Raw genomic sequence first — 13,373 nt, 5'->3', positions numbered from 1 at the left:
GCCAGACATCCATGAGTAGAGGTCTGCTCCTGGAGCAATAGTCAATGTCACCTGATCATAGGTCATATTGTGCTAGTGTAAGCAACCTGTAGTTCAGTACCAAGAAGCATTTTAGCTGGCACAACAGGTTTTCTGGGGAATTTGTGCCTGCTAAGTGATTTGTGCCGAACCAGAAGACCTTTATGTTAGCACAACATAATTTATGCTACCCATTGAATGCTCCCTACTTATGGAAGTGTCTGTGGGGGGTGATTTGGCTGATTCTTTCCCCTTGCAATGCTTTGTATCCCCTGAAAATTGGGTCGGAATGAATGGGGAACCCTCTGGAGTTGTGTGGCCACACCAGGGGAGAAGGAATGAGCACAACCCAGCCGTACCTCTTCCATGAGCAGGAAGTGTTGACTGGATTGCAGGGTCAAGCAAGCTCAAGGGCTCCTTCCGTTCAGCAGGGCTGCTCTAACTCCAGGACATGCTCCTGAATTCCTAATGCTCCAAAAACATTCCTGCGGAAACAAAGGAATGGGAGGGGCAAGGAACTGAAGATAGCCCTCCCCAAACACACATTCCCAAAGGAATAATGCCACTTTGGAGGGGAAACAAAGAATACCCGCCAGCTCTTGCTTGCCTGATAGGAAGTCATTAGAGTTCCATTGCAACTTATCTCAACTTTAGGACTATTTTGATGAGATGAAAAAGCCTAAGATTCATGGTAGTAGCTTGAAGAAAATTTGCTTTCGTTTTGTTTGCTCATTGGGAATGTTTTAGCATCAGAAAAAATGTTATGGCTGCTGTGACTCAAATCATAAAGAGTGTCATGCTATTGTAATAAGCCAAGTGAGAAATGATTCTGGGCTGGATACCTTTGCATGTACTGTGATTGAAAAATGCCTACTGCTACATGATGACTTCATTAGACTGCAATGACAAAATGTTTGTCTTACTATGCAGATACCTTCAGGTCTTATAAATATATAGGTGTAAATATATATATGGAAAACCCCTATAATCCTAAATTATGTTGCTGAATGCAAACTATTTTTAAAAACTTATACAAATATCTATCATATTTTATTGGCATTCTTATTCATTTGGAAGAGACCTCTGCTTCTGTACAAACAATGAGATGCAAATAAAATGTTGGAGGATTGTATAAAAGTGTACATTGTATTAGTGATGTCTCTACTGGCTGGAAGAAGGGCAATTGTTGGGAGAAGCTGACCCAGGTCATCACACATCCATTGCATGTGGGGGTGGTGCCTAAGGTTGCAGTGCTGGATTGGTCACCTGGCAGTAAGCCCTGCTGAACGCTTTGAGACTTACTTCTGAGTAGATGTGCTTAGGAATGCATGTAAGAGGAGGTCCATTCTCATCTGTGTCAGTCACATCTATTGAGCTGAGTGGGTTCCAAATGAACATTGAATGCACATGAGTAGGAAAAGACACCAAACTTAAATGCTTACTGGAAACAGAGGTGAGACAAGGTGTAGATATAAGCTGACATTTGCAATAATAATATTTAATATTTATGCAGTGTTTGGAGGTGTCCAAAGTGCTTTGCATAGGTTGCCTTGTTCTTGCCTTCCAGCAACAACCGTGTAAGGTGTGTCGGCTTCGTTCCCACGCCACAACTGGGGTGCCACTGTGCATGTGCCTTGAGGGCAGAGGGGCAGACAGCAACAGCGTTGGGGGCTTGGCAGAGTTCCCTGCTGGGGTGTGCTCCTTGGCAGATGTCCAGTCATGCTGACCCATGAAATCAGCCTTGAGCAGGAGGTTAGGCTAACACAACAGAAGTAGAGGAAGGTGCAAATCTGAGAGGAAGTAATGATCAGGCTGTGGCACTGGAACTAAGCTGCTGGTTTATCTTTTCTCCGGAGCCTTTGCACAACACAGACAAATACAAGCCAAAGAAGTGTATTTTTGCACAAAACATGCAAACTAAAGTCATTCATCGCAGCAGTCATGTTTTTATTTGTACATGGGCTCTTCCTCACAGAGTTGTTTGGTGTGCACAAAGCTTTTCAAAGATGGCAATGATGTTGAGTGGACACCATGGACCCTGCTAAAACCATGGATCAGAAAATAGTAGATGTCTGCACACTTTAAATTTTAATATCTGTTAACCATTACTTTATCCAATGATCACAGGTTTTATTTTGAGCTTCATGGTCATACTTTTTAACATGACCATCTTTATTTTCTAAAAGGCTTCTTGGCAGAAACAAACATGAAGTACAATCTCGTTTAGAAATAAATCCACCTTGTAAAGGATACTAAGGTGGGGTGGAATTCTGGGTTAACTTTACCTGGTGGGAGAGGCTGTAGCTCAGTGGTAGATTACTTTTGCTTTGCAAAAAGCAGAAAAGTTCTTGTTGAAGAGCCATGACAAATCAGAGTGGTAGACCTGAGGTGCATTCCTCTTTTGGCCCCGAGGACTGCATCGCTCAGTGCCTGGAAGACCACATGCATACATTTGCGTGTGTGTGTGTGCACACACAGCAGGTCTTCATCAGTGGCTCTTTGGTGAGAGATTGCAGATAAAAAAGAAGGGGTTCCCTTGCAAACACTAGCATGGGAAATGCCAGGTATTGCTGCCGCCGCCACCACAGATGTGGAAGGGGGACTGGCGGCTGCTAGAAATGGCTTGGTGAGCCAGTTTTTACACCCTTGGTGTAGATGACACTGAGTGAGGCAGACTGGTGGACTGACTTTGGCCAAGGCCGCTTCCTTGCTAGTCTAATGGTAAAAGATTTCTGTTTGGGTATTATAAATTGTAGGGGACGGGAGTATCCTTTGATGGCATGTGCAGCAAGAGTGATTTGGTGCTGAAACTAAGACTGGAAGGAGCCGTGAGCTGACTTGTTTGCTTCCAGAAATGCTATGGCACTGGGGCTTCCCCTGGAAATTGGATGAGTAGCAGGAATCTGTTCAAGTGCTCTCACTCTAAACTGCCATCTGATGCGTAGCCTCTACATAAAGGTATCTTCTAGAGCAGAAACATCATTTCTGCTTCCAGAGGCCTCTTTCTAGGAAAACCAAATTGGGATAAAATGCTTGCCTGCCTGGAGTCCTCAGTACTTGGGAAACTGAGGTGCAGAAATTGTAATTGTGATCAACTCAACCCAGATTGAGGCTGGATATGAGGAAAAGCTTCCTCACTGTCAGAGCAATACAGCACTGGAACCAGTTGCCCAGAAAGGCCATGGGCTTTCCCACATTAGAGATAATAATAATAAAAAAGGAAAGCCATCTGAGTGGAATGGTGTAAACTGATGTCCTGCAAGAGCAGGGACTTGGACCCGGTGGCCTTATTGGCCCCTTCCCACTTGCTATTCCGTGATTATTTGGAGGAAGGTGAGTGACTCTAGTATCAGCAGGCTGGTAATCCCGCTCTAGGCAGGCCGGTTTGGGAGCTGTCCGTGGTCCTGAAAACCAACCACTAAATGCATTTCAGCACGATGGATAACTCCTTGACCGGTCTGACTACTGTGCATCCAAAAATGAAAATACAGCCCCACTGCCATTGGAGCCATCAGCCTTCCCTGACAGTCTGAACAGTGGCTTGTTTCCTGATAAAAACCAGAAATGGCAAACACAAAAGATATTCTGGTTTTGATTCATTTTTCTTGCACCTTAGTTGCAATCTGAGGAAGCCCATCACACGCCAAGCAACATGGCTTCAGTTGGGATGCAAGCAAGTAGAAATGTAGGCCATCTATATTTATCGTATTTGGGGAACAGGGCCCCTGATTAGTCTTGAATCCAGATACACTCATTCCTAAAGTTGGTCGTGATTATCTCAGTTCTCATTGATTTCAGCATGACTAAAGCTGGACCCAAGGGCAAATAAATGGATAAAATACTGACTCTCCAAGTGCTAGAAATAATATCGGTGCTTACTTTTACATGTGAATGACTTGATGCATCTGTCTAACTACGCTTCACCATTTATCTACACCATTTGTTGCATGCTCTTGATTTACGGGAGAAGACTATGCTGACTTTGATTCCTTGCAAACAGAAAATTGGTGGAGCATAAATGCAGCAAAGGATAAAATGCAAGGGATCTATTTCTGTGTGAATTCTGGTATTCAACCGAAATTCACACTCTCAGATTTTGTGACTTCTAATTTATATTTTATCTTCCAGGCTCTGGTGGAGGATCTTGGGTTCTTGCAAAAACCAGGACAAAACAAACAAAGCAAAAAACACAAGCAAGACAAAGTAGATTGCACAAGCCTGCCTTCCTTGGCAGAGCATACTTAACGGGTGCTGCTCTGTTGGTGTTCAGTCTGAAACTTGGTCATGAAGTTCAAGGTCTGTTTCAGTGGCTCATAAAATCAAGAACTTTATTCTCAATGAAAAGCATTTGTAGGTGAGGTGTAAGACTGAAAATCAAAATGAGACTCCATGGGAAAATTATTGTGTAACCTCAATAGCCAATGGATATACGTACTTCTCTGCAGCCTTACAATAATTTAAGACAGCCTCCCCTGACCAGGTGTCTTCCAGATAATTTATACTTCAACTCCCATCATCCTCAGGCAGCATGATCAATGATCAAGAATGCTGGGAGTTATAGTGCCAACTTAGGGGAAGTCTGATCTAAAGCACCAACAGCACAATCCTACACATGTCTACTCAGTAGTAAAGCCACTGAACACTGTAGGACTTACTTCTGAGCAAGTAAGTATGCATACAATTGTTCTGCTCAGTGCATGATATGCAGATTGAAACAGTCTTATCTGGTGGACACATGCCCTTTTGGGCTGGATTATCGTCAATTTTAAAACACGCTATATTTGTAATGAAATCAAAGGATGAGCAAATCTGTCCAAAATCAGTAGCCTTCTAATGTTTTGCCTCTCTTTTATTACAATAAGTAATGGCCAACTGATTGGTAAAAAGGAAACCCCTTCACAATTCAAAATGATTAGATAGTGATTAGATAAATGATTAGATAATGATTAGATTAGATAGACCAGATAGTTCATTTTAGTGTCGGATTTTTTTCCAGTGAAGTCAGTAAAAGCAAGAACAAAAAACTTGGCAAATACATGGCTTTCATATTAAGCTTAATTAAAAATAAATAAATAAATTCTCCATCGTTGAAATAATCATGAAGCACTTATAAAGGCAAATCTCTATAGGCCTATGGTAAACATGCAAATTTATCCAACAAGCAACACAAAACTGGTTGAAGTAGTTACTGCTGAATTAACATTCCAAAAGAGTTTAGACAGCATTTCTCCCTGTATAGCAAACAGTTCAACATAATCTTACAATGCCTCAATTCAGATTTTAAAAAATGCCCACTCACTGTCTGGACTTTCTTGGACTTGCTGATTCAGTCTTTGCTTTCTCAAGCATGGATATGAATAATGAGGACTAATGTTCTGGCACGGGAGTTAGCTCAGACAAAAATGAACACATGTCCATATTGCTAGCTGAGAACAATAATTAACCCTTCTCCTGGAGTTGAACTTGGCATGTATCCATCAGTGATGTGAAAATGGAATCTGTGAAGTGTGTTCCAGGTTGCTCTGCATGCGACTGGCAGGTTTTGCATTCAAACAGAACTGCTCCTAAAGAGCAATCCACACACAGTTTGGAACTACACGACTTGGGCTGGAGTTGAGATCTGCTGTCCACAGGATGAAGGGAAGGCCTCCACTGGCAGAAGGTCTCCTCCATCTAATCCTTGAGATTCTCCCTTCACACAGGTCACCCATTCAGCAGAATCTCTTGCCTATGCAGCATCTTCTGAAGGCTAAGGGAAGGAGGAGCCCTCTTCCAGCAGCGCAGTTAATTAAGTGCTCATCAGTTCCAACCCCTGAAGTGTGTCACTCATCAAACAGAAGACGATCCATTGACTGTGTTGGATCCTGACTTAGTCATAACTAGAGCAGACCCATTACAATCAAGGTTAGTCGTGGCTATTTTACCTCCCATTGGTTCCAGAGGGCCTAAGAATGAATAAGGGCTCAACCCTAAGTATAGTTAGGCCAGAAGAGAAGTTCCAGAGGCCTCAGCATTCCCAGCCAGCCCTCTGTATATTGTGGCTTGCAATGTGATTCATTATCTCGTTTCTACTGATTGCCCATTTTGGCACCACCCTGTGAGGCTCTTGCCGTGTCCCCTATTGCCATGCAGAGCCCTGACTGGGTCCAAATGAGGGAACTTGGCAGGGAAAGGTGTCGCTCAGCTGCAGTGACTGTTGACAATATTCAGGACTGATGCAGCACAGTCCGGGCGCAACCTGATGCATGCTGAGAAAGGAAAAAAGACCTACAACTCCCAGCATGCACCCGCCAGTGACGCCTAGCTGTTGTCCGAGGGGAATGCTGGGAGATCTCTGACTTTGTTCTGTCTAAAAGTGCACAGGATTGTGTTCTTTTAGGTGGATGTAGCTCTTAAATATCACATTTACCCTGACCAGCAAGTCTCCACAGTGTTCTTTTTGTGGCGGCTGATCGTTTGCCACCACTGCCCATGAGTTGCCCTCTCCATCTGATAAAATCAAGATATGTGAGGCTGCCTTTGACAGCAGCACCGGCATATACTGGTACTTACCGCTTCAGAACAAGCATTGCTCCTGCATTATCTCAAGGGGAAAAGGGATCCAGCATTGCCAGCAAATAGAACATTTGCAAAATGAAGATGTACATTAGACTGGCACAGCTGAGAAGTTTTTGCCAACATTCTGAACTGCTAGGATATGTATGAGTGTTCCTTTCTCTTCAAAAGGGATAAAAAAGTAGGAAAGATCTTGCTCAAATGCTTGCTAAGTTACACCTATCACTTCTATTAACACCATCACTATGACATCAAAGTACTGTAAATTATCAAAAGCGATGTACAGAAAATTACAAATTCATTTCAAAATACATCATGCTGCTACCACTGAGATAAAAAGTGCTGCTTCTTCTTTTACTTTTTTGTCCTTCTGAAGTAGAAGTGCTGTTTTACTCTGATTTTGAATATGATCCTGGTGTTCCATCCGGGTTGTGCTGTGAGGTTCCCTGCCCAAACCTCTGCAAGTGGGTCTTGGAAGAACACCCTTCTGCCTTGGACATCACTAGGTTGAAAGCAGTAACTGACCAAGGGAGGAGCATCTCATGAGCATCTCGTATGAGCCATCAACACGTCCCATTTTCAAAGCAAGAAACAGCTTCACAAACCTGGAGAAGTTTCCTGCATTGTGTACAGAATCATTTCAGCAGCAGCAGTTGATTTTTCAGCTCACTGGGGCTTTCTGCTTAGTCAGCAGCTTCTATCCAGCCTCTGCGCAGACCTCTCCCCAAAATAATCAAAGCTGCTGGATTCAGTGCTGCCGGTACTGCCTCATGAGAGGCACAATGCAAGAAGGAGGCCCAGCCAGTTTCAGAAAAGGGTGTCTTAAGAGTTCTTGAGCTGTTCCTCTTTGCGAAGGTTCCCTCACCAGCATCAAGTCTAAAAAGCCGCGCAGTACCGATGAGACCTGAAAAAGCCAACATGATCATTCATTCATTCAAAACTTTTCTAGACCACTCCTTATCATCATCTCGGGGTGGTTTAACAATAAGACAATATAAAATAAAATAAAACAAAACACAGTGTCCTAATATAATGCCCAATCAACAATAAAGCTCCAATTAAAACAATCAAATCTTAAAACATTGGGAGAATAAAAAGGTTTTAGCTTGGCACCAAAAAGAATAAAGTGACGGCACCAGGTGAACCCCTCTGGGGAGCAAATTCCACAAATGGGGTGCCACCACAGAGAAGGCCCTTCTTCGAGTAGTCACCCTCCTAATCTCCTTCAGGGAGGGCTCCCAGAGAAGGGCCTCTGCCCCAGATCTTAAGGGGTGGGCAGGCACATATGGAAGGAGACACTTTTGAAGAATGTAGCAAATAAATGATCAGCTGAAGATGAATCTAGCTGCAGCTGTGTAGCTGAGATGAACTTTAGTTGAGGGGTGTTACAGTTTACATAGCTGGCCATTTGGCTACTAGCACTCGCTTGATAAAAGTTATAAATTGGGCCTTCCCAGCCTTGTGCATTCAGCCTGTTCTGGACCGTAGTTCCCAGCACTCCTCACCATGGACTGTGCTGGCTGAGGCTAATATACGCTGTAGCCTAGGACATCTGGAGGGTACAAGGTTGGGATAACTGCACAGATAAGTATGAACATGATTGCATCACTCAGAGAGAGGCACTGATGAGGATGCTTTTCTGTGAGTAAAAGGGCAGCCCCTTCCCTGTTTGGCACTGGGTAAACATGACTCAGAAAGAAAACCAGTGCAAAGCGCTTCCACTTCCACTTCCACCAGTGTGTGGCTGCCGAGGCAGAATCGAACAGGGTGCTTGCACCCCCACCAAGTCCTTTCTTCAAGTGGGATCTGCCACCTGTGTATGAGATTTACTGCTTCCTGGGAGAAGCCCTGACATGAGAGCTCTGTTAACCTTCCTCCTTGCAGGAATAAACAGTTCCACTCACATAGTGCTGCTCTGGAAGTGCTAAACTGCCATTGTGCAAACAGTGGGGGATGCTTGGTGGGGCAGAAGAGAACTGGCGGGGGCATATCTGGAGATCTCTTTGCCCAAGCAAGGACTGGAGGAGAAAGGCATCTATCAATGTGTACAAGAGTCCATGAAAAATCTCACCTTGTGCAGATCCTTTACTCTTGGTGGTAAATTGTCTCGGATTCTGCGCATTGCCTGGAGAGGGGGCTCGTTGAAATACGGAGGCTCTCCGTCGATCATTTCTATTACCATGATGCCGAGGGACCAGATGTCCACCTGCAAAAGAAATGCACCTGTTACAACAGGAAGGAGAAGGCAGCCAGCATTCCACAGATGCTTAATCTTCACAGGGACGTGTTCCTCTAAAGGTTTTAACAGAAAGAGCCGTGGTTGGCTTGCTGGATTGGGATCTTCCTGAGGAACCGATGGCAAGGGTGAGAGGCATTTGGCCATGATGATGCTGTTGTTATGACCCCTCAAGTCATCGCTGACTTATGGCAACCCTGCCCTTGAATGCCCTCCAAAACATCCTTGGCTGCCCTGCTCAGCTCTTGTGAACTCAAGGCGGTGGCTTGCTTTCTGGAATCAGTCCATCTCGTAGTTGGTCTTCCTTTCCTTCAACTGCCTTAAACTGTCCTGAGCGTTATTGCCTCTTCCAGTGAGTGTGGCCTTTTCCAGTTACGATGATAGTTCATCTCAAATCCAGACTGTGCCTTTTTTCCACAGCCAGCACTAGCTATCCCATTGAAAATATACTTTCATCAGCGTTCCTGCACGGAATTGCACTAGGTAGTATGGTATGGTGGATAGTATGCTGGGCTGGGGACCTGAGAGGTCTGGCTTCCAGTCCTATCTCAGCCGTGAGGCTCACTGTGTGATTTGAGAAAATCACTCAGTTTCAGCCTAACCTACCTCACAGCGTTGTTTTTATGAGGATATGATGGAGCAGAGCAGAACTAGGTAAGTTGCCTTGGGTTTCCCACAGGAGGAAAAAAGGTGGGATGGAAATGCAATGCGATGATGATGATGATGATGATGTACCATTGCCCATGCTTGAACTATAAGCACCTTGACCCAAGAAATCCTCACAGAAATCCTGCTAAGCCAGTGGTTGAATTTACTTATGGAATTAGTACAGTTCTTTTACTGACTGCCCCTAAATTGCAAGTGAGTTAGATCCAGATGTGGTCCTACTAGGATGAGAGCTGCTGAATGACTAAGTCATGACTAAATGAAGCCCCATCAGTTTCACTGGGCCTGCTTCAATGTGGATCCAGCCACAGTCATTTCCTTTACAAACACCTGCTTATCTTCATTCCAGCAGCAACTTCACTGGAAATCTTACTCATGCTTTGCATCCCCAGGATTGCCTGGGCAGAGTGTGGCAGGCCCCATTTGCTGAGCAGGTGAGTCACTGTGGTTGATTCATAAGGCGTGTTTCAAGCACAGCCAATTGGCTGATACCTGATTCCCACACCTAACAACCACCGGGGCCCCATCCTTCAGCTTGTCCCCTTTGGAAAGGCTTTTGGCTGAAACTGCCTGGGAAATTCTCTCCCCTTTGGATAGAATGGTACTTGCAGGTGGTCAGTTGATAACTATGGCAAGCATGAACAATATTTTATTGCCCTCTGGTAGTTGTTTCACTGATAACCTGCTGTGCTATCAATACAACAAACATGCATTTTTAAAGCAAGAATAATCTGACCATAAAAAAGCCCAAATGTAGCTGAATCGTGACTCTGAATGATGAATCACCAGATTGTGATTTATTCTGCAACTCAGAAATGGTAGGCCCAGCAGAGAGAGGGCCTTGTTACCCTGCATGCAGCTGTACTGTGTGATGCATATTTCACTTGCATGCAGTTATCCATTTGGTTTCCAGTGCAAAATACAGACATAAAAATACATCCAAATGGCATATGATGGCAAAATGGTGACAGCCGAGAGCGTGTAAGTTAATCACACTGCTATGAGTAAAGATTGCTATTTTGATGCCTTTACAGTCATCCTGATTTCATGCTCAGAGTTTGCCTATTTTCACCATCAGTTCCTCCCTCTTCCATGTATATCTCAGTTGCCTTCTTTCCCTGATCAAATGAAACTGAAATGCATTGCAGGTTCCTGATGTCATACATGGACAATCAAGTCCAGAGACTGGATAGCCAGCATACATGCAGTTCAGGGCTTAGGTGACTCGGTGGGTTGGATCTAGGTTTGTGCTGGATAAACTGTGCTGATGGTAATGGACTGCCCTGCCCTCCTTGCCCCAGCAGCCCTACCAGGCAGCAAAGAGAGCAGGGAGCCCTGCTGCTCTGTGATGGGGGGGGGGGGGGGGGGAGACAATTTGAGCCTTGAAATGGACTTAAGAGAATCTCAGCAAGCTCCAGCACCCTTACCTCTCCCATCCCTCCCCGCTGCCAGTCTTAGCACTAGCAGTGTTTGCAGGCAAGAAGCAGACACCAGTAACTTTTGCAGCAGGAAGGCTGTTGGTGGGGTTCATCGCCCGTTGTCGCTTTTACTCTGAGCTTTACAGGTGCTATCCATGGTGCTTAACGCTGGCCAACTGCAATGAATGAGGATTCCCCCTAGCACAGCAGTCTCTAGCCTGCCGTGCCTCCCAGGAGGACCCCCTAGAAGATCCCCTGACTGAGAAGGATGCAGTCTTGGAGGAACCAATATGCTCAGCCAGCTTTCACGCCCACCCACACATAGAGCTCCATTCCTGCCAAGATCTCCATCAGGATCCCTGGACAGAGAAAGCCTTGTGTCCCAGTGGAAGCCCAGTTTTGAGCTGTGGTGCTTATTACTGCGGTGCCAAATTGCTCAGCCAGAAGTCCATCATGGGAGAAAGAAGGCAGCCTCCTTGCAAGTGTTGGATCAGGGCCCTGATGTCAGGCCAGGAAGGGATAGGGCAACAACACAAGGCACAGGTGGGCTTTGCTGGGGGTGAAGCTGGCCTCTCTTGAGCCTCTGAATCTCTGGCACACGACATGGCTAGCGGTGAAGCAAGGTTTCCAGCCATGTGGAAAGATGGGAGGCATGAGGCTCGACTCTGGGGCGGTCCTTATGGGGTTCGCTATTGGTGGTGATGCCACTGCGTAGGGTGAAGTAACATGTAGGCTAGTCGTTCATTGTTATTCCTGGGGAAGCCAGTTTTGCAGGGAAGTAGCAGCCACACCTTCTGCAAAAGACCACTGACTCACACAACACTTTCTTCCAATGAAGGATTAAATGTGCCACGACATTTTGAAGCCATGCTAGTATTTCAAGGGGCTGATGATCGTCGCTACTGGAGAGGCCATGATGGGACCAAAAGTACCGCCAGTGGAGACTGATGGTCCGAGGTGAACGGGGCACATACCCGCACCAGCTCACGTGTGAAGTCCCCTTGTGCTGGATCCCAACCGCAAAACAGCATCGGAACCATGGCTAGCTCCTTTAGAGTGTGGATAATTTGCTTCATTCACACGGGAGCCACCAGAGAGAGGGGGGAATGCAGAGCCAATCCACCTGTCCTCCTGAAGGATCAGCTCCATCAGGCTGTGCCCTCCTTCAGCTGTTCCCTGGCTGCAGCGGTTCCAGCAGGCTACGCAAAGGCAGAGGCAGGCCTCAGGAGCACTGCACCCGCAGCTCTGCGGGAGGATCACCTGGCTCCTCCCCTCTCTGAACTACGTCCATCCCACCTGCTCAGTGGAAGACCTGCTACGTAACTGTTACAAATCACGGCTCACATTTGTTTTCTTCTACCCACTTTATCCCTTTTTCCTTTTGCATCCTGTCTTTTAGGTTGAAGTCTGTGGGCAGGAAGTATACTGAATATTGGCCTTATTTCCATTGCCTTTTGAGCTAAAGAGTGGGATTAAAGTGCTATAAACAAACAAACAAACAAACAAACAAGAAGTACGGGCCATGACTCCACTCTCACAATCCAAATAAATCTTGCTGAATGGTGTAAGGCACAGGTTTTACTTACCTCCGTTCCATAAGGCAATCTAGAAATCACTTCAGGTGCCATCCAGTATGGGGTTCCAACCAGTGATTTCCGTTTTGGAACATCCTTTGAAACTTGAGCACAGAACCCAAAATCTGACAATTTTATCTGAAAAATAAAGAACACATTGGGAAAAAAAAAATCAAATGGGAAGTGAATGTTGTTCATACATCTTAACTGTAGAGTGTAGAACAGAGGTGGGAAACCATTTTCCTGTGAAGTGAAATTTTCTAGTGGTAGCAGGTCCAGTGCTGGATGGCACACAAATATGAACTGGGAAGAGTTTGCAGCCTTCAGGATTTCCTGGGTCTTTCTCTTTGTTTACCAGCTCATCCCTTGCCAGTACATTCCCTGCACACAGACTGGAGGAGGGCGCAACTGCCAAGGGGGTGGTCCGCAGAGCAAGGGAAGGCTTGGAACATCCAGACAGTTGGATCACACCAAGGAGCACAAGGGATGAGGCTGCACTTTTTCCTTGGACTTCAAGATTCCACAGCAGGTATAGACACTGCGCCAGTTTAGCAGCTTCCAGAGGGGTCTGACAATTCGTCATGTATCTGACAAAGTGCATAGTGTCCACACAATTTTGGAATAAACGTGTTGGTTTTTAAGGTGCCACAAGTCTCCTCGCTTTAAGTGATGCTCTAAGCTTTCTGAATAGTAGTAAGTATGGAAATTACACAGTCCCAAAAGAAGGAAAATTGTTTAAGGTTCATCCTGCTGAGGGAAAGGCCATCAGCTCCATTTTTATACAGTCTCGGGGTAGCAATGTAGTAATTGGGAAAAGAAGATTAAATGTATTGCTTCCCCCCTCAAAAAATAGCATATGCTAACTTATATGTAATTTAGAAATTATCATTTGCATTTAAATAGGTA

General features: G+C 45.2%; 1 protein-coding gene across 1 annotated transcript in view; it reads right to left on the bottom strand.

Moving 5' to 3' along the window:
- Positions 1–4,849: 4,849 nt before the first annotated feature.
- Positions 4,850–13,373, bottom strand: part of PAK5 (p21 (RAC1) activated kinase 5) — a 157,899-nt gene continuing 149,375 nt past the window's right edge. The window contains exons 8-10 of the mRNA XM_044454402.1: positions 12,480–12,605; positions 8,645–8,779; positions 4,850–7,477 (exon numbers count right to left, since the gene is read on the bottom strand). Of these exons, the coding sequence (XP_044310337.1) occupies positions 7,322–7,477; positions 8,645–8,779; positions 12,480–12,605 (417 nt within the window). The 3' untranslated portion in view covers positions 4,850–7,321. The remainder of the gene's footprint in view (positions 7,478–8,644; positions 8,780–12,479; positions 12,606–13,373) is intronic.

This window comes from Varanus komodoensis, unplaced genomic scaffold (assembly GCF_004798865.1).
Source record: "Varanus komodoensis strain SLA01 unplaced genomic scaffold, ASM479886v1 scaffold7_3, whole genome shotgun sequence".
Taxonomy (NCBI): domain Eukaryota; kingdom Metazoa; phylum Chordata; class Lepidosauria; order Squamata; family Varanidae; genus Varanus; species Varanus komodoensis.
The sequence above is the reverse complement of the archived record's forward strand: the minus strand, read 5'-3'. Positions and strand labels throughout refer to the sequence as shown.